Below are 22697 nucleotides of genomic sequence, written 5' to 3'. Positions count from 1 at the left end.
AGTTTGACTGTAAAATATAGGAAAAAGGGAATACTCACTGGATTTTATTTTAACTGAAACATTCCTTCAGCGAAAATAGCAAAAAAATGTTGCAAGCAATAATAAAGTATTTTACAGTAATTAATTTATTCTGAGCATAAGCAGACGTTCTGTCAATGTTGCCGGGAGAGGTAATTTTTGATAAAAATCGTGAAAAAGACCCACTTGGGATTTTCAGATCTGAAAAAAAATTACGTGCATACTCGGAATACACTTGTTCATCAACCTGCCAAGTTTCACTGATACCTGCTGTAGAATTTCTGAGAAAATGTTGGAGACGGAAAACGGACAAAACCTGAATTATAACTCCCCTTTTCAGGCTGCGCCTGAAAGGGGGCTAACTATCAGGTCTGTGCAGTGTCCTATGACATCTATGTACCAAGTGTCATTGAAATGTGATGATTACTACTTGAAATATCAAAAGCTGACCAGTGGCAATACGGTGGTTACTCATCACATAAGACAGACCAAACCAGTGGCAACATGGTGGTTACTCATCACATAAGACAGACCAAACCAGTGGCAACACGGTTACTCATCACATAAGGCAGACCAAACCAGTGGAAACATGGTAGTTACTCATCACATAAAATAGACCAAACCAGTGGCAATACGGTGGTTACTCATCACATAAGATAGACCAAACCAGTGGTAACACTGGTTACTCATCACACAAGATAGACCAAACCAGTGGCAACACGGTGGTTACTAATCACACAAGACAGACCAAACCAGTGGCAACACGGTGGTTACTCATCAGACAGACCAAACCAGTGGCAACATGGTGGTTACTCATCACATAAGACAGACCAAACCAGTGGCAACATGATGGTTACTCATCACATAAGATAGACCGAACCAGTGGCAACATGGTGGTTACTCATCACACAAGACAGACCAAACCAGTGGCAACATGGTGGTTACTCATCACATAATACAAACCGAACCAGTGGCAACACGGTTACTTATCACATAAGACAGACCAAACCAGTGGCAACATGGTGGTTACTCATCACATAAGACAGACCAAACCAGTGGCAACATGGTAGTTACTCATCACATAAGACAGACCAAACCAGTGGCAACATGGTAGTTACTCATCACATAAGACAGACCAAACCAGTGGCAACACGGTGGTTACTCATCACATAAGACAGACCAAACCAGTGGCAACACGGTGGTTACTCATCACATAAGACAGACCAAACCAGTGGCAACATGGTGGTTACTCATCACATAAGACAGACCAAACCAGTGGCAACATGGTGGTTACTCATCACACAAGACAGACCAAACCAGTGGCAACATGGTGGTTACTCATCTCATAAGACAGATGGCCTGTATATACAGGTCACTATAACACATGCATCATTTTTGTACTCCTAAAACAGTTCATGTAAATTACACTGAGATTATCAACACTGACAAATGTATTTTATGTTACAAATTTGTTTTAATTTAGTCATAATTTATATCACAGACTGTCAAATGTTTTTTAAATGACTGTATTGCCATGATCAAATTAATGTTCCAGCGCCACCCTGTGTGTTTATTGTATTTACAATCATGTTAATGCCCTCTTGTGTTCGCTTTACATTTTGCTACACATGCTCTGTTCTCTTGTGTTTTCCCCGCCATGTTGGTTTTGTTTTCCCGTTGAGAAATAAACGGAGTTACTCGCTCGTTAGCGCTCCAACTGAAGTGTCTGGTTGTAGTCCAAGCTCTGTATACAACAGGTCTGTGTCCATACTGGTGTGGTGGCACTCTCATTAGACTCAAATTTTGCACAGTTCCTCGGTGAGGGCGTACAGTGGACAAAGCGAACCAAGGCTACACCGCTGAGAGGTTTCACAGATGATGGAGAAGACATCCGGGCCGGCAGACGACAAACTGCCCAGCAGAAGGTCAGTGCCCTAGAACTAATGTTGGGGCAAATAGCCAACTTCTGTCCAATCATATCTCGCAACACGATAGTCAAAAATTCGACATCCATGAGCAGTATTTGGCAGGTAATCCGTCTCCACTTTGGGTTCCAGTCCACTTGTGCACACCTGCTAGATTTTTGTAATATACACCTTGAACCAGATGAACGCCCAGAAGATCTCTTCCAACGCTTAACAGCATTTGTTGATGATAACCTGTTACGCAGCGACAATGGTATTTCACACCACGGTGAGACAATAACTGACGATGAGGAAATTTCCCCTTCACTTGAGAACTACATTGTACTCACTTGGTTACAACTAATTCATAGTGACCTCCCCAAACTGGTTAAACAGCGGTATGGGACTGAGCTGCGGACACGGACTCTAGCTTCTATAAAGCCCGAGATCTCGCAAGCATTGAGCTCACTTTTAGATGAAATCCACATGACTGAGGACGCCACTGTCATGCTCTCTGCTTCTTCAAGGCCTCAGAGGGGACGCATCACACCAAATCCAGTGAGATATCAAAAGGCTCGGCCCAGGGAACGCAAAAGCCGCTCATGCCCATTATGTAAGCAGGCCAGCCGTCCAGACAACCATTTCCTCAGCGAGTGTGACTTCCTGCCGGACCAAGATCGTAAATTCATGACCAAGGCCAGACAGATTGTTAATATACTCGATGACGTTCCCCAGGACACTCAACAGGGCGATGATGACCTCAGTGACTCTGACACTGCGGACGTCCCTACTGCCCTTAGAATACAGGTTCGTCAGTCACCATATATTGATACATTTTATGGCCACCAGGTTACACGTCTTACCATCGACAGTGGTGCCACTGGCAATATGATTCTACTGGCCACCGCAAAACGTCTCGGCATCCCAATAAAGTCTAGTTCTCAATCAGCACGTCAAGCAGATGGTTCATCTCCCCTAAAAGTTGTGGGTGAGACTAAATTCGCAGTGAGTCGCGATGATACGAATTTCAAGTTTGAAGACCTCGTTGTCGAGAATCTCGATGTTGAAATACTCGCAGGTACCCCTTTCATGGAGGCCAATGATATAAGTGTTCGTCCAGCCAAGCACCAAGTCACTGTGGGAGACAACACTACATATACATACGGTTCATCGCCAAATGGCAGTCATCGCATTCGCCGGACACTCATACTACGCGCACCACCAAACAACAATTTGGCCCGGTGATTTCATTGAACTTGACTTGCCTACAGAAATCAAAGACTCAAGCGAGGCATTTGCACCACGAGTAGAATCTCGCTCGCTCTCAGTCATATCATCTGACAAGCCATGGCCTGCTCCAAACATTTATTCAACCATATCGGGTAAAATTCGGATTCCGAACCAGACCAACACACCCCAAAATTTGAAACGCAATGAATATTTTTGCCAAATATGTCCTGTCTTCGTACCACCGACAAACAAAGACAGCATAGACACTACACTTCATGTAACATCACCACACAAATCAGTTCTTCCAGAAAAGAGCTACTCAGATTCGGTTAAAATTGATCCCGACCAACTCCTCTCTCCGTCTCACCGAGCAAAGTTCGCAACATTACCCCATGAATATGATGATGTCTTCAACACTGCAATCAAGGGTTATAACGGTGCTTCTGGCCCATTTCAAGCAGTCGTCAACATGGGTCCTGTTCAACCACCGCAGCGCAAGGGCCGTGTTCCCCAATACTCCCGTGACAAGTTGGCCGAGTTACAACAAAAGTTTGACGAACTTGAAGAGCTCGGTGTTTTTGCTCGCCCGGAGAACGTACATGTCAATGTAGAATATGTGAACCCCTCATTCTTAGTCAAAAAACCAAACGGTGAATTCTGTCTTGTCACCGCTTTTGCAGACGTTGGCCGCTACAGTAAGCCACAACCCGCCCTCATGCCAGACATCGACAGCACACTACGCCAAATTGCACAATGGAAGTATATCATCACCACCGATCTCACTAAGGCCTTCTACCAGATTCCCCTGTCACACGAGTCACAAAAATACTGTGGCGTTGTAACTCCATTCAAAGGTGTCCGCGTATACGTGCGTTCAGCCATGGGAATGCCAGGCTCTGAGACAGCGTTGGAGGAGTTAATGTGTCGCGTACTTTGTGACATGCTTGAGGATGGTAGCATTGCCAAACTCGCAGATGATCTGTACTGCGGTGCAAATACAATCGAGGACCTTCTTGTAAACTGGAGATGTCTCCTGTGTAAGTTAGCAGCCAATGACTTAAGACTGTCACCATCGAAAACTGTCATCTGCCCGGCAACAGTCACAATTCTCGGTTGGGTATGGAATGAGGGAACCATCCGCGCAAGCCAACACCGTATCTCTACGTTGTCGTCATGTTCTCCACCGGAAAAGATACGCAACCTACAATCATTTATAGGCGCATATAAGGTCCTAGCTAGAGTGCTACCAGGCTGTGCTTCTCTTGTTGCTCCACTAGAAGATGCGACTATTGGACAACAATCCCAAGATAAAATTCAATGGTCGGATGAGCTTCGCGATTCCTTTCGTGTTGCTCAGGCAGCATTATCATCAAATCACACGATCACACTCCCCAGACGCACAGATCAGATATGGATCGTCACTGATGCAGCCATTAAAAAACACAATGTTGGGTCCACCATGTATGTCTCGCGTAGTGACAAGCTCCACCTCGCAGGTTTCTTCAGTGCCAAGCTTCAAGGCCGTCAGGCAACATGGCTTCCATGTGAAATTGAGGCCCTTTCTATTGCCATCGCAACAAGGCACTTTGGGCCATACATCATTCAGTCCCACCATAAACCGTGTATTCTTACCGACAGTAAGCCATGTGTGCAAGCGTACGAAAAACTTTGTCGGGGTGAGTTCTCAGCAAGCCCACGCATAACAACATTCCTCTCTTCTGTTAGTCGTTACCAGGCCAACGTGCGCCACCTGGCGGGCAAGGACAATATTCCATCAGACTTTGCCAGCTGCAATGCCGCAGAGTGTACCACCCCTACCTGTCATATGTTCGTTTGTAGAACGTGTGGAAGACTGTTGTCATGAACACATCCGTTGAAGACATCATCAGGAAATAAACGCCTACCATTCACCAATAGGGCAGCGTGGCAAACTATCCAGTTAGAATGCGCTGATTTAAGACGCACACATTCTCATCTCACCCAGGGGACTCGTCCATCAAAAAAGCTAACTAACATCAAAGACGTCAAACGCTACCTCAACATCGTCACTATTGCCAAAGATGGTCTACTTGTAGTCAAGCGTACTGATCCATTCGCTCCACCTCGCGAGTGCATTGTTGTACCTCGACAGGTGTTAGACGGCCTCCTGACAGCAATTCATATTCGTCTCAGTCACCCGTCTTGTTACCAAATGAAGCAGGTCCTCCATCGTTATTTTTTCGCACTGGACATGGACAAGGCAATCCAACATGTATCCACCTCTTGTCACCAGTGTGCCTCACTTAACAAAGTACCTCACACAATTGTTAAGCAATCAACTTCAGATCCACCAGAATCTGTGGGCAGTTTATATGCAACAGATGTAATTAAACGTGAAAGACAATTAGTCCTAGTCGTCAGAGAATGCGTCACGTCATACACCACAGCGTGCCTCATAGAAGACAAACGCAGTGAAACATTGCGCAACGCCTTACTGCGACTTTGCATTGACCTGAGCCCCCTTGATGGTCCACCCACAGTTATACGAACAGACCCAGCTCCAGGTTTTGTAGCCCTATCAAAAGACAGCATTCTTCGAAAATACCTTCTGAATATTGAGGTCGGCCGCATCAAGAATCGCAACAAAAACCCTGTCGCAGATAGAGCAATACAGGAAGTTGAGGATGAGATACTCCGTCAGGTTCCACTGTGCACAACTATTACGCCACTCTCCCTCTCCATAGCAATCGCTCATGTTAACTCTCGCATACGTTCAACTGGCTTATCGGCACGTGAAATGTGGACCCAAAGAGACCAATTTACCAATTACCAGCTTCCTATTAGCGACCGTAAACTTATTTTAGACCAACACACGAAACGTTTGGCTAACCATAAAGCTAGCGAGAAATCAAAAGCTCATACAGTAAAAACCACCAGTGCACCCAAACTTGAAGTTGGGGACCTCGTCTATCTGCACTGTGACCGCAATAAGTCTAGTGCCCATGATCACTACTTAGTGACGGGTATCGATGGCCAATGGCGCAACATCTGCAAGTTCCGCGGTAGTCAACTCAGGCAAACGTCATACCGTGTCAAAGAGTCGGAATGTTATATCGTACCTTCTCCGAAAGACACCGATCAAAACCCTATGTCATATCATCTGGACGAAGACGACACTCCACTATCTCCAACACATCCACCAATACCACCAAGTATACCTTCCGATCTAACACCGGCAACAGGTTGCACTGACACTCCCTTAGAAACTGAGTCGCAAAGTATTGGCTCAATAAACCCAATATTGTTGACTCCTGGAGACCAGACACCAACATCCCTGGCTGATGATAATCCAAAAGTCATGCAGCCCGTTCAACATAGACGATCAAGCCATAACCGCCGGCTTCCGGAACATCTAAAAGACTATGTCATGGACTTTTAAGTCTGTATTCTGTTTAGATTATTTTTTGTGTCTTTCCAACAACAATTTTGAATTATCATGTTGCCTGTCATTTTTCGTCATGTGTTTTCTTTAGTCTTTTCGAAAATGATGCAAGTTAAAGACAATAAGTGGTTACGCCACTATGCGTGTTTATTGTATTTACAATCATGTTAACGCCCTCTTGTGTTCGCTTTACATTTTGCTACGCATGTTCTGTTCTCTCGTTGTGTTTTCCCCGCCATGTTGGTTTTGTTTTCCCGTTGAGAAATAAACTGAGTTACTCGCTCGTTAGCGCTCCAACTGAAGTGTCTGGTTGTAGTCCAAGCTCTGTATACAACAGGTCTGTGTCCATACTGGCGCAGGTCAGCATGCTACCTTTACACAGTACCCTCTATTGGTGAATTGATTAAACCTTGTGTGTGTAAATTATTGCAGTATCAACAATTTCAACAAAAAAAGTAAGAAAAAATGCCTTTAAGAACAATTTGAATGAAAAACATTCATATTATTTTGGCTACATACATGCATTAAAATAATTTAATTTTTTTTCAATTATTTTATTTGATGTTTTTATTAATAAATTAATAAAAATTAACAAATTGCAAATATAAGTATAAAAACCAAAAATACATTTGACATGCAATAACCACAACTGAAATGCAGTCCGCTAAAATAAACCTTAATATTTTATAACCAGCCATGAGTTGAACAACCTCACATGGATGTAAATTAAGCCTTCATTGCAGTATATTTGTGATAATTATGATAGACTTGATAATAAACACAAAGCAATATGCAGACATTGAAAACGTCATCCCATGATGCATCAGATGGCCAATGATGAAATGAAGATGTCATGACAGAATTTATAAGGCATACAATACACAACAGCATTAACACCATTCATAATAGATTGTTTCTTATAAAACAATTCAACTCAATGACAATTGTCATTAACATTCTGTTAATTTTTTTTTTAATTCCTGTGTACATATAAATTTTTTACCATTTTTTTAAATATAAAAACAAAATTCAGGTCTATTTTGTAAAAAGCTAGTCTACAAGTATGGTTGTTATAGTTATTATAATCATTTTCTGTTGCTATAATACTGTAAAGGGGTTAATTCTTCACCGGGTAGTAATTTTGCTTATTTCGCTGACTGGAAAATGCGCTAAATTTAAAACCCAGTGAATATGTACAATTTAGCATAGAACACATTATCTAAATGATAAAACCGTGAATTTAAAAACCCATTGAATATGCCTGAAATGGTAAATCAGCGAAATTTAAACCCAGTGAAAATTAGTCATTTTACAGTACCCTAAATTTAACTATTTTGAATATACAATATATTGAAGCTGTGATGTGTGCAACAATGTGGTAAATGTTATTCATTAAACTAATCTGATACTATCAGATTAGTAATAATTTTAAAATTACAATAAAAAATGTGGGATTAATACTAAATTATTATTTATTCTTAAATATAATTTTATCTTTCCAGCATTATTATTATTCATCGTTAAATTCTATTTTTTAACATTAGTTTTATCAAATTTTTACTAATAAAAGCATGTCAAATGAATCTGTTGTACAAGTGATTTCTTTTGAATAAATCTTTGTCTTTCTAAAGTGTTAATTTTAATAAGAAGTACATTGAAAAAAGTCTAATTGGTAAAAGACACTAGTATTGATTAAGCTGGAAAACATTGACCAAAATAGCAGCAATTTGTTTTATTGGCATGGAGGGGTTTGGCAGTAAGTCAGTATACCAATTAGGAATTATTGCTGGGGTTATACAACTTGAGTGTAGCGTTTTGTACAAACGTTTTCAAGCTGTTTGACTACTTGTAGGGTAGCAATGCCAGTAAAAATTACTAGATATTACCAATTTGTACCTTGATAAAAATGTGACACATTAAAGCAGATTGCACCAAAAACACCACATACTGAGCAAATAAACCTATACCAAAATTATTGTATCAAAAAGTATTATGATCATGCAAATTGGTAAAATGTGTTGCAGATGGGCGAGCAGGCAAAAAGCGAAATTGTGATCAGGTAAGTCAGCAAAATACGTATATATATATATATATATCATGAAACTATAAACTTTCAACCATTTAATTAAATTTAAAATAATTGTGTCTGAAAAATTTCAAGATTTTATTTAAATTCTGAAGAGATTGAATTTTTAGAAAAAAATTTACATATACCAGGCAACCAAAGAAAAATATGTTTTGTATGCAAGTATGTTTGCAAATTAAGCAATGCTTTTAAAACATCAGAAATGTTCAGTTAGCAATTTGTTTGGTTTCTTCCAGTGTCTTACCACACAATACGAGTAGACTGATACCCAAACAAAGAGGTTAACTACATTACTCGTGCATAATGTAAGATTTGACCTATTTCCTTGGTAACACAAAGCAGCCATTTTTGAATTGAAGAATGTCTTGAAAGAATATCGAACAAATAGGATGTTAACAGGTGGTTGCTAGTCAACATTATACATGTATATTGTATCAGTTACTAGGTACTCTGAATGCCTTTGTTTTCAACAAAATTATTTACAGAGATACTACTTGCATGCAGTACAAAAGAAATATTGAACGACAATTTATGAACAAAGGCTAGAAAAATGATAACCCACATGTCACTTGAGATATACATTATGTGGTGGACAGCAGTACACGCCATGTGGTGGACAGCAGTACACGCCATGTGGTGGACAGCAGTACACGCCATGTGGTGGATAGCAGTACACACCATGTGGTGGACAGCAGTACACACCATGTGGTGGACAGCAGTACACGCTATGTGGTGGACAGCAGTACACGCTATGTGGTGGACAGCAGTATACGCTATATGTGGTGGACAGCAGTACACGCCATGTGGTGGACAGCAGTACACGCCATGTGGTGGACAGCAGTACACGTCATGTGGTGGACAGCAGTACACGTCATGTGGTGGACAGCAGTACACGCCATGTGGTGGACAGCAGTACACGCCATGTGGTGGACAGCAGTACACACCATGTGGTGGACAGCAGTACACACCATGTGGTGGACAGCAGTACACACCATGTGGTGGACAGCAGTACACGCCATGTGGTAGACAGCAGTATACACTATATGTGGTGGACAGCAGTATACACTATATGTGGTGGACAGCAGTATACGCTATATGTGGTGGACAGCAGTATACGCTATATGTGGTGGACAGCAGTGTACGATACATGTGGTGGACAGCAGTATACGATACATGTGGTGGACAGCAGTATACGATACATGTGGTGGACAGCAGTATACGATACATGTGGTGGACAGCAGTATACGATACATGTGGTGGACAGCAGTATACGATACATGTGGTGGACAGCAGTATACGATACATGTGGTGGACAGCAGTATACGATACATGTGGTGGACAGCAGTATACGATACATGTGGTGGACAGCAGTATACGATACATGTGGTGGACAGCAGTATACGATACATGTGGTGGACAGCAGTATACGATACATGTGGTGGACAGCAGTATACGATACATGTGGTGGACAGCAGTATACGCTATATGTGGTGGACAGCAGTATACGCTATATGTGGCGGACAGCAGTATACGCTATATGTGGTGGACAGCAGTATACGCTATATGTGGTGGATAGCAGTATACACTATATGTGGTGGACAGCAGTATACGCTATATGTGGCGGACAGCAGTATACACTATATGTGGCAGACAGCAGTATACGCTATATGTGGTGGACAGCAGTATACGCTATATGTGGTGGACAGCAGTATGTGTGATTTTGGCTTGCTAAAATCAATTTTGTAAAACGCCCTGAGCTTGGAGTCTAATCCGGATTCTGGCTGTCTTGCCTTCAGCCTATCACAGCTCGTTTATTTTGACCTATCACAGCTCTGTTTACCTACCACAGCTTTGTTTTTTGCGGACCACTCAATGTCTTTTTGCACACATCCCCTAGCGTCCCTTGCTAATTGCTTTCTTTTGTGTGCCTTTGTCTTAGTCATTCATGTATTTAGCCATGCTTAGTGAGCATTGTTTTGTTTTCAATCAATTGCTTTTCCCACCACCACCCCAGTGGTGGACAGCAGTATACGCTATATGTGGTGGACAGCAGTATACGCTATATGTGGTGGACAGCAGTGTACGCTATATGTGGTGGACAGCAGTATACTCTATATGTGGTGGACAGCAGTATACGCTATATGTGGTGGACAGCAGTATACGCTATATGTGGTGGACAGCAGTGTACGCTATATGTGGTGGACAGCAGTATACGCTATATGTGGTGGACAGCAGTATACGCTATATGTGGTGGACAGCAGTATACGCTATATGTGGTGGACAGCAGTGTACGCTATATGTGGTGGACAGCAGTGTACGCTATATGTGGTGGACAGCAGTGTACGCTATATGTGGTGGACAGCAGTATACGCTATATGTGGTGGACAGCAGTGTACGCTATATGTGGTGGACAGCAGTGTACGCTATATGTGGTGGACAGCAGTGTACGCTATATGTGGTGGACAGCAGTATACGCTATATGTGGTGGACAGCAGTATACGCTATATGTGGTGGACAGCAGTATACGCTATATGTGGTGGACAGCAGTGTACGCTATATGTGGTGGACAGCAGTGTACGCTATATGTGGTGGACAGCAGTATACGCTATATGTGGTGGACAGCAGTATACGCTATATGTGGTGGACAGCAGTATACGCTATATGTGGTGGACAGCAGTGTACGCCATGTGGTGGACAGCAGTATATGCTATATGTGGTGGACAGCAGTATACGCTATATGTGGTGGACAGCAGTAACGTTGATTGAGTTGCATGTCTGAGTTGAAAAGTGACTTATCAACATTCAGTCTACTATGTAGTTAGAACCACAATTGTCATTGCATATTACAGTACATCACATGACATGGTGGGAGTGTGTACAAATCCTCAGCAGTAGCTGGTTTGTTAGCTGTTGTATGTAGCTTGTAGTGTCACTTATGTGTGGGCTTTGAATATGAAGGCAATGTTCAGCACCATCAATGTGGTGAAACCCATTGACGCTGCTGAACGTGATGATGCATGCAACGTAAATTGACCTCACTGTGATGACTTGTGCTTTGTGGAGTACAGAAATCATGAATCTGACGCTGCTGAACATGACGATGCATGCAACGTAAATTGACCTCACTGTGATGACTTGTGCTTTGTGGAGTACAGAAATCATGAATCTGACGCTGCTGAACATGACGATGCATGCAACGTAAATTGACCTCACTGTGATGACTTGTGTGTTGTGGAGTACAGAAATCATGAATCTGACGCTGCTGAACATGACGATGCATGCAACGTAAATTGACCTCACTGTGATGACTTGTGCTTTGTGGAGTACAGAAATCATGAATCTGACGCTGCTGAACATGACGATGCATGCAACGTAAATTGACCTCACTGTGATGACTTGTGCTTTGTGGAGTACAGAAATCATGAATCTGACGCTGCTGAACATGACGATGCATGCAACGTAAATTGACCTCACTGTGATGACTTGTGCTTTGTGGAGTACAGAAATCATGAATCTGACGCTGCTGAACATGACGATGCATGCAACGTAAATTGACCTCACTGTGATGACTTGTGCTTTGTGGAGTACAGAAATCATGAATCTGACGCTGCTGAACATGACGATGCATGCAACGTAAATTGACCTCACTGTGATGACTTGTGTGTTGTGGAGTACAGAAATCATGAATCTGACGCTGCTGAACATGACGATGCATGCAACGTAAATGGACCTCACTGTGATGACTTGTGCTTTGTGGAGTACAGAAATCGTGAATCTGACGCTGCTGAACGTGATGATGCATGCAACGTAAATTGACCTCACTGTGATGACTTGTGCTTTGTGGAGTACAGAAATCATGAATCTGACGCTGCTGAACATGACGATGCATGCAACGTAAATTGACCTCACTGTGATGACTTGTGTGTTGTGGAGTACAGAAATCATGAATCTGACGCTGCTGAACATGACGATGCATGCAACGTAAATGGACCTCACTGTGATGACTTGTGCTTTGTGGAGTACAGAAATCGTGAATCTGACGCTGCTGAACGTGATGATGCATGCAACGTAAATTGACCTCACTGTGATGACTTGTGCTTTGTGGAGTACAGAAATCATGAATCTGACGCTGCTGAACATGACGATGCATGCAACGTAAATTGACCTCACTGTGATGACTTGTGTGTTGTGGAGTACAGAAATCATGAATCTGACGCTGCTGAACATGACGATGCATGCAACGTAAATGGACCTCACTGTGATGACTTGTGCGTTGTGGAGTACAGAAATCATGATATCATGAAATTATTTGAAAGAGAAATTATTAATAGAAAGCATTTAGTCTGAAACGCCAGAATAACATATTCGGTCTTGAACCCAGTCTGTCTATTGCGATTATTTGAAGACTGTAAACACTTTCTATCATACATGTACTAAGCTGGTCACCAAATTTAACAACTGCTTTCTCGTTTTACAATACAAACTAAATGAGCTACGGCAAGCCGAAATAGATCTTGATTGCATACAGCGCCATCAGTGGCTGTTCTCTGCTTCATGCTTCTAGATACACTTACTGGGTTTGTACACTTTAAGATGATATTCCAGGGCGAGTGACCATATAAGTGCAAAGTAACACACATTAAGAGCCAATTATCCCCACAATTGCACACTGCCTAATCACTCTCACTGAAGAGAGCTATTTCCAGTTCCCTAGGCTGTGTATTCAGTAAAGTATACAATTACAGTTTTTAAGGTATAGCTATACTCCCAAGTTTTAGTGTCAGGTTGTGTTCTTGTCTCAGAGTATACTCAATAGTCAGCTGTTTTAAAATTAATAAAAGTGAAAATACACCAAGCTAAATGAAGCAGAACTATTCTGCCTGATAGTTCAAGGCCTTATAAGAAACGTTAGACCTGTTTATTTGTTAATGGTCTAATGGTTGTAGCACCACTTCCTGTTTGATACAGAACCCATAGCAATGAACAACGCATACATTTTTCAAAACTATAGCTTGCACTGCCCAATAAACTCTGCACATTAACTAATGGTTGTAAATCCATGCTGCAGGTAAAAATATGTGCAAAATAAATTTTTTTACAGTTTACAATTGTATCTGTCTCCCAGAGACCAATCTGACAAAACAGATTAGTTATCTCATTTCTAAGATTGATTAATATTACCAGAGGTACATTCCTTTGGGTTTGCAATGCACATAGCAGTAGTTATCACAACTAATCTTTATTGCTATTAACTGATAGAAACATTGTATTTCTAAGGATGCAATAAAGTTATTATTATTATTATATAGTACTGTATGGTGACATGTCAAGATCACATTCAAGTCGCGTATCATAGATAGCGAGACTGATGCTACGACTTTCCAACAGGACATAGGCTGTAATAAAACAATAAACATGTATTACCACATTCATAGTGAAAAAATGTAATACATCGAAAATGTACAGAAAATATAGTTATCGTAATCCGTCATATCGTAGGCAGCTATTTTGATTTTGTAACCTAGTTGCAAATCCCAAGTAATGTACCTCTGATATTATTTATTAGCTAATAGTTACACACAATTTGCTTCAACTGAAATCAATAGGATGTTAATTACTTTACATGTCAGAGCATATACTCACTAAATGACAAACTGGGTTTTCCTAAGAGAACTATAAAATAAGACCTACTACCCTGAAACTTAAGATAAACAATAGATCATAATTAGCATAACAATAAATACAATACAGATGGCTAAAACCTTTATGTGAATGAATTCTAACTATAGTTACATGCATGATATTTTTGTGTTTGAAAACACTTAAAATGCAGACTAGCTTTAACAATTTGTATAAAACTATTGTTACCAATAGAAAGCGGGACCTCTGCAACACCTTCAAATTTACATGCAAACTAAATTATATAATTTAGCTACATTACCAGATTCAAAATAATGCAAACTGATATTGAAGATGTATTCATTGAACACTGACAACATCTCAATTAGACAAATTAATAGGATATTAAACAGAATTAAAATGTACTATTCAATTATGCATTTTTCACAGTAAACTAAACTCATCTAATTATTCTCACAACAATAACTATATTTAGATGACAATTTACATCTCCTTATATTGTCACCCCTAATTTAAACCCTCACGCTAACATTCCAGCCCCCAATGTAATTCACTATGCCTCTTCAATTAACTACAAGTGAAGCAAAGAGGGGTATATACAATTGAAAATGGGGAGGAGCAAGGTTAGGGCTAGAGTTATGGGTGAGGGGACCCAAAGGAACTCTAACCTAAACGTAGAAGATTTTTTTTTCTGCCAGGACATCACACTGCAAATGTACTGCCTTCTTTGGTCAGCCACATCACTGCAAGCATTCTCCAATGTATCTAATCTTAATAAGATATCTTTTCATGTTAAATTACTTGTAATGCATTTTGATATATTGAAATTATAATAATTGTAATACAATTTACAAAACACAGAAAATTGGGGATGTTCAGAACACAAGGGACAATTTATCCACACGCATTTTAAATCTAAGAAGGTGGACAGAGACATTTCATTTATAACAGAGCAAATTAATACTATTTAACTAAAATTCAAAATTATATTTACACAATTTTAATTTTTGGCAGAAAACGGAATGAAAATAAAAAAGGAAACACATTCTGTTCAAATATAAATAACTTATCCACAAAATGACAAATGCATACTTGTAAAGCCCTGATAGTATTAATAAAATTGGTTGAAAAGGCTATTCTATTAACCAATACATGATTCAGTTTTGGGTCATGCCTCATTGGCCATGTTGTAAAGCCATCAAATGTACAACAAAATGTCCTACCACAAAGTGTTGCCCCAAAGGAATATTTGTATTTATCTATACAGACTTCTAGAAATGTTGAATTACTTCTGTTTTTGTTTTCAAATAACTACTTGAATGTGATGCAATTCATATTTTTGAAACGAAAGTTGAATTTTTGTCCAATGACTAGTAGTGCAAACAAGCTTTGGAATGTGAGCAATGACTGAATTAGCATTGCAAAGTCTGCTTTTCAAAAGAAAAATTTACAGCCCTAACAACTTCACCATTCTGCTGCACTTAGGGTGTATTGTTACAAACAATGGTCTGTGCCACTTGAAAAAGTATAGCTGGGTTAGAGGTAAGGGGGTCATCGTGGTCAAAGGCATAGAAAATACACCAATAACAAATTTAGACAAGGTACTCTTAAACTAATAAACTGCTACACATTAATATCAACAAGAAAGTTTCAGATTCACACCACAATTCCAATGTTGCATGATATGTTCTGTAAGCCCCTCCAGTGATTAACCAAGCTCTGTTCCTTTCTGACAAATAGAATGCACTGAACCATACAATATGTGGAATGCACAAGGTAGAAGAGGGCATTGATAAACTGTCATATACCAAAGTACATACAGTGACTGATTGCTATACAATTGTCAGATGGCACAACTAGCATACACCAATTGAATGTACAGTTCAGGTGACCGACAAATGACTATCGGCCGTGGAGTGGTCAGATGGCAGACCAGCACAGACCAATATACATGCATGATAAAGATCTGGTGATTGATCATTATACAGTTTTCAGATGGCACAATTTGCATATACACCAATAAACATACAGATCTGGTGACTACATGATAACTCAGTCATAGGTGGTCATGACAAAACTTACCAGTACCACATGGCCATTACAACTCATGGCAGTGACAGGCTGCTGGTCAGATGGCATTGCAGAGTCAAATACTAGTTACTAGTCATATTGTGGTCAGACAATGCACATTTAGGTAACATTAGGTAGTGCTACAATATATAGTACAAGTGGTAATTCAAATGATTCTGCCAACACAGAGACCAAGAACGAAAGTTTAATAGCACCATGTGGCCACAACGTTAAGAAACCAGAGATAAAAGTTGAGGATAGTCCAGCTGTTGCGTCGGGACACAGATAAATGATCACTGCAATTATTAGTAATGTTGATAACATTGATGTCTTTCAAACTCAACATTATAATAGCAGAATGAACAAAATAAGACCAACTAGCGAGAAAATGATAAAATACTGCAGGAGTTAAAAAGGACAGACAGTTTGAGTAAAATAATATCAGGCTAGAAAACATATACATGCAAGTGTTTATATACATGTAGGTAGAGCCACAACTAAGATACCTTTTCTAGGAGAGTGATCATTCTACTCGCCTATCACCAACACAAATCAAGGCCCAGAAGAGTTGATTACTTTCCCAATTTATTTTAAAGAGACTTTAATAGCATAGCCTCCCTAATTACCCATGTTACTGTGTTAAGAAAAGACAAGGCCCAAGCTGAGCATAGCTATAGAACCTGTTGAATAAGCTCCACCTGAATGGATTTCATCATATCATATATATCATATATACCACAATGATCACATATAGTGGTATCATGTAATTAATTATGTCCTCTTAATAAGCAGTAAATTGAAATCAGCCTGGTAGTAGTCAAACATTTTGTTTTACTTTCAGGCTAGTGTGCACAATACAAGTCTTCATCAGGCAGAGTAAAATTGCAGCAGAAATTATAGGCTACCCAAATTTGTCACTCATGTTAAATTAAGCTAATTATGGTACCACTGTCCAACACAACAACCAAATACAGTATATTGTAACGAGGACAAAAGAATCTATTAATATAACTGTAACCAGACACACACTGTCCATTGTTATATTTATAGAAAAACCACAATGAGACGATATAAAATGAAATAAATAAAATTTGTAACAAGTTTAATGACAGACAAAAATGATTATTTTTTGGCAAATACTATAATTTAAAAAGTTTGCAGAACACTAGTATTTTATAAATTGCATGACAACTTTTCTGTAATGCACTGTATGATTATAACTGAATGGTTTTAACATAAATGAAACGCAAGGTATAATTTACCTATTTATCAAAACTAAACACATCACAAATTGGAAAAGTTGCTGTAAATGAGGATTTAAAAAGGAATAAACTTGGTCAAAGAATTGTTTTATTAAACATATAATATATGCTTGAAGTAGAGTGAAATACTCTACACTTCCAAACAAACAAAATTGACATTGGTGTAGATACGATTTTGGTTTCTGTTGCCATTTTGAAAATTTTGCTGATAAATAATTTCAACATTGTTTCACCCTAAACTTTGGTGATAATTTCATTATTGAACTCATCATGCAGCCCTGACCTACCCCTCAACTTTAACTTCTCCAACCTAACCCTAAATTCTCCATCAAAAGTGAATAATACTAAAATATTGCACTCAAGATGCGCTATTAAAATTAGCATTCTTATGACAGTAGTATTCTGCACCCTCAAACTGAAAAAATGTCGTGAGATGTCTGTTGAATCAACCAACTGGATTGTCAAATGGATTACTAGGGATTATAAGCTTAAACAGAATGTCATGGGCTCAAAACAATGATGCATGTAGTTGAAAACAATGTTGTCTCATAATATACAGAAAACAATTCCATTACTTTTGATATTATAACAATAATCTGTGATTTACGCTGCCGAGCATGCCAATACTGACCTGCCTACCACAGGCCTACCTACCACGCCCTCCTGGTGGTTAATTGCTGGAATATTCTATCAAGTAGCACACTTCTTTGTCCCATTTGCAACAATGTTACAAATCCATATAAAAGCGAAAATTAATAGCATAATCTTTGTAATGTACACATTGATACATTTTAATTAAATTGCAGAACAATTATCAGCAGCGTAAATATGAGACGACTGAACAGCGTACACACTTACGACGTTAAATGGAGGTCCAGTTTACAACGTTATATGGCGCCAATCAATAAACCCTCGAATTTGCTAATAGAGAAAGTTCGGGCGCATTATTAGAGGTCGTGCGGGGAAACTGGCTTGTAGAAACATAATTAGTGGTGTACAATAAACGTTGAACTTAGGGTGTTGTTTATGCACTAAAAAATCGAGGTCACAGGTAGTGAATATATTATGACGTATTTCAAAGCAAGGTTGTGCAAAACGAAAAACAGCCAGCTGATCAACTTTTTAACATCACGGTTATATTAGCAATACCACAGTGACAAGATGTGTTTCACCGAAAATGTTATCGTCAGTCGATGAATGTGGGAAACTGTTTGGACCACCATTTACAGGGCGTTGATATGCATGGGTTTATGTAAATGTGACAAACTGCGGTAACGACACAAAACACTTTCACTCTACGCTACCACCTACCTGAAACTACAAGAAGCGATATCGCAAGCAACACAGTATGCATGGCGGTGTATTTTCAAGGCAGTCGCTAGGAGTCTTCAATAATGTTATAATGATCTTTACACGTAACGTCAGGGTTCCTTTTCTGTTAACAGCGGACGTTTTCGGTGAAACTGCAAGGACGACTTATGAATTTTGCGCCATTCAATAGCTCTGCGTTGCATTCAAAGATATATGTGGTCACGTGATTATGACTACCGCGTCCCCGCACTGCATACTGGGACTTCGAACTATTCACCTGAAATTTGCATGAGAAAAAGTAAGAGTCAGTCTTTGCATGGAGGTAAAAAAAGATGTGTTTCACCTCCATGATATTTGCATATATCGGCAACAAGTTCAAGGCTGGTGGAGTGTTGATATCGACTATCTGTATACGTACTTTCGCTTATATTGCGACTATCTCGGCAGAATATTCGGTACGAATAAAACAGAATTATTGTTAAACTGTCGCACCCCCGTACGGTGCCAACCACCTGTTCGAACGAATTGTTGGTTTAGCAAATTTGACGATATTGAGTGGTTACTTTTCATTTCCATTTTTCTACTGCTGGTATACAAAATGGAAGTGGATTGTGCTAGCTATTTTACCATTATTTACACGTGGATACTTTGTATTGGTAAAGTCCGATAGGGTGGCCGCGTATCAAGTTGTTAACAACGTGAAATAAATTAGTCACGTTACCGGGCACATTGAATCGTTCGCGTGAGTCAAAGAAAGTGCTGGCAGTCTTGGTCATAAATTAAGCATTAAACAATTACTTTCAGAGCCAGAATAAGTGACGATTTGACGACCAGTCACGGTGCAATGATGGCCAATAACGATTGGGAAATCCACTAATCATTCAAATCCACTTATCATTTAAATCCACTTATCATTCAAATCCACTACTTATTTTCCCAATCATATTAGGGTTGGCCATTATGAATTTTTCGGGGAAGATGTGTGTTTGGTTAAAAAAATGTGCCAAGAAAAATGTTTATTTTTTTTAAATATATACAAAGAAAGAAATATATATATATATACATACATTTGATAGGAACATCGCCAAAGAAATAAAATCTATCCCAATCTAGCTAAGATCTAAAAGAAGAATATAATTACAAATAATTATCAACATCTGAACGTTGCCAACCCCTGAGTGTATCGTAGTTGAAAAAAAAACATGGCGGGAGGCTTGTGCGTATCAGACCGTGTCCCATTTTTTTTATATACGGTTGCAGCTGGAATCAGGTATCACGAGAAGCTTCATTTTTACTGTTTCAAGAAACGCCCAGGAAAATGGGTGACTGTAGTGAGTTAAGATGTAATACGGGGATATAAGTAATCATGGGTGTTTGTAGTGAGTTAAAATGTAATACGGGGATATAAGTAAACACGGGTGACTGTAGTGAGTTAAAATGTAATACGGGGATATAAGTAATCATGGGTGTTTGTAATGAGTTAAAATGTAATACGGGGATATAAGTAAACACGGGTGACTGTAGTGAGTTAAAATGTAATACGGGGATATAAGTAATCATGGGTGTTTGTAGTGAGTTAAAATGTAATACGGGGATATAAGTAAACATGGGTGACTGTAGTGAGTTAAAATGTAATACGGGGATATAAGTAAACATGGGCGAATGTAGTGAGTTAAAATGTAATACGGGTATACAAGTAAACACGGGCGACTGTGGTGAGTTAAAATGTAATACGGGGATATAAGTAAACATGGGTGTTTGTAGTGAGTTAAAATGTAATACGGGGATACAAGTAAACACGGGCGGCTGTGGTGAGTTAAAATGTAATACGGGGATATAAGTAAACATGGGCGAATGTAGTGAGTTAAAATGTAATACGGGGATATAAGTAAACACGGGCGACTGTGGTGAGTTAAAATGTAATACGGGGATATAAGTAAACATGGGCGAATGTAGTGAGTTAAAATGTAATACGGGGATACAAGTAAACATGGGTGACTGTAGTGAGTTAAAATGTAATACGGGGATATAAGTAATCATGGGTGTTTGTAGTGAGTTAAAATGTAATACGGGGATATAAGTAAACATGGGCGAATGTAGTGAGTTAAAATGTAATACGGGGATACAAGTAAACATGGGTGACTGTAGTGAGTTAAAATGTAATACGGGGATATAAGTAATCATGGGTGTTTGTAGTGAGTTAAAATGTAATACGGGGATATAAGTAAACATGGGCGAATGTAGTGAGTTAAAATGTAATACGGGGATATAAGTAAACATGGGCGAATGTATTGAGTTGAAATGTAATACGGGGATACAAGTAAACATGGGTGACTATAGTGAGTTAAAATGTAATACGAGGATATAAGTAATCATGGGTGTTTGTAGTGAGTTAAGATGTAATACGGGGATATAAGTAATCATGGGTGTTTGTAGTGAGTTAAAATGTAATACGGGGATACAAGTAAACATGAGTGACTATAGTGAGTTAAAATGTAATACGGGGATATAAGTAAACATGGGCGAATGTAGTGAGTTAAAATGTAATACGGGTATACAAGTAAACACGGGCGACTGTGGTGAGTTAAAATGTAATACGGGGATATAAGTAAACATGGGTGTTTGTAGTGAGTTAAAATGTAATACGGGGATATAAGTAAACACGGGTGACTGTAGTGAGTTAAAATGTAATACGAGGATACAAGTAAACATGGGTGACTGTAGTGAGTTAAAATGTAATACGAGGATACAAGTAAACATGGGTGACTGTAGTGAGTTAAAATGTAATACGGGGATACAAGTAAACATGAGTGACTATAGTGAGTTAAAATGTAATACGGGGATATAAGTAAACATGGGCGAATGTAGTGAGTTAAAATGTAATACGGGTATACAAGTAAACACGGGCGACTGTGGTGAGTTAAAATGTAATACGGGGATATAAGTAAACATGGGTGTTTGTAGTGAGTTAAAATGTAATACGGGGATATAAGTAAACACGGGTGACTGTAGTGAGTTAAAATGTAATACGAGGATACAAGTAAACATGGGTGACTGTAGTGAGTTAAAATGTAATACGGGGATACAAGTAAACATGAGTGACTATAGTGAGTTAAAATGTAATACGGGGATATAAGTAAACATGGGCGAATGTATTGAGTTGAAATGTAATACGGGGATACAAGTAAACATGGGTGACTATAGTGAGTTAAAATGTAATACGAGGATATAAGTAATCATGGGTGTTTGTAGTGAGTTAAGATGTAATACGGGGATATAAGTAATCATGGGTGTTTGTAGTGAGTTAAAATGTAATGCGGGGATATAAGTAAACACGGGTGACTGTAGTGAGTTAAAATGTAATACGAGGATACAAGTAAACATGGGTGACTGTAGTGAGTTAAAATGTAATACGGAGATATAAGTAAACATGGATGACTATAGTGAGTTAAAATGTAATACGGGGATATAAGTAATCATGGGTGTTTGTAGTGAGTTAAAATGTAATACGGGGATACAAGTACACATGGGTGACTATAGTGAGTTAAAATGTAATACGGGGATACAAGTAAACACGGGCGACTGTGGTGAGTTAAAATGTAATACGGGGATATAAGTAAACATGGGCGAATGTAGTGAGTTAAAATGTAATACGGGGATAAAAGTAATCATGGGTGACTGTAGTGAGTTAAGATGTAAGACGGGGATACAAGTAAACATGGGTGACTGTAGTGAGTTAAAATGTAATACGGGGA

General features: G+C 39.3%; 1 protein-coding gene and 1 pseudogene across 2 annotated transcripts in view; one reads left to right on the top strand and one right to left on the bottom strand.

The window, feature by feature from the left end:
* LOC100373705 (neurotrimin-like) overlaps positions 1-19153 on the bottom strand; it is a 61091-nt gene extending 41938 nt beyond the window's left edge. For both annotated transcript variants that reach the window (XM_085499075.1, XM_085499076.1), the window contains exon 1: positions 18943-19153. In XM_085499075.1, coding sequence (XP_085355201.1) covers positions 18943-18985 — 43 coding nt within the window. In that variant the 5' untranslated portion in view covers positions 18986-19153. The remainder of the gene's footprint in view (positions 1-18942) is intronic.
* On the top strand, positions 2811-6570 carry LOC146742822 (uncharacterized; annotated as a pseudogene).
* Positions 19154-22697: the final 3544 nt, after the last annotated feature.

This window comes from Saccoglossus kowalevskii, chromosome 5, assembly GCF_978046115.1.
Source record: "Saccoglossus kowalevskii chromosome 5, keSacKowa6.1, whole genome shotgun sequence".
NCBI classification, from domain to species: domain Eukaryota; kingdom Metazoa; phylum Hemichordata; class Enteropneusta; family Harrimaniidae; genus Saccoglossus; species Saccoglossus kowalevskii.
Note: the sequence above shows the minus strand (reverse complement) of the source record. Positions and strands in the feature narration are given on the sequence as shown.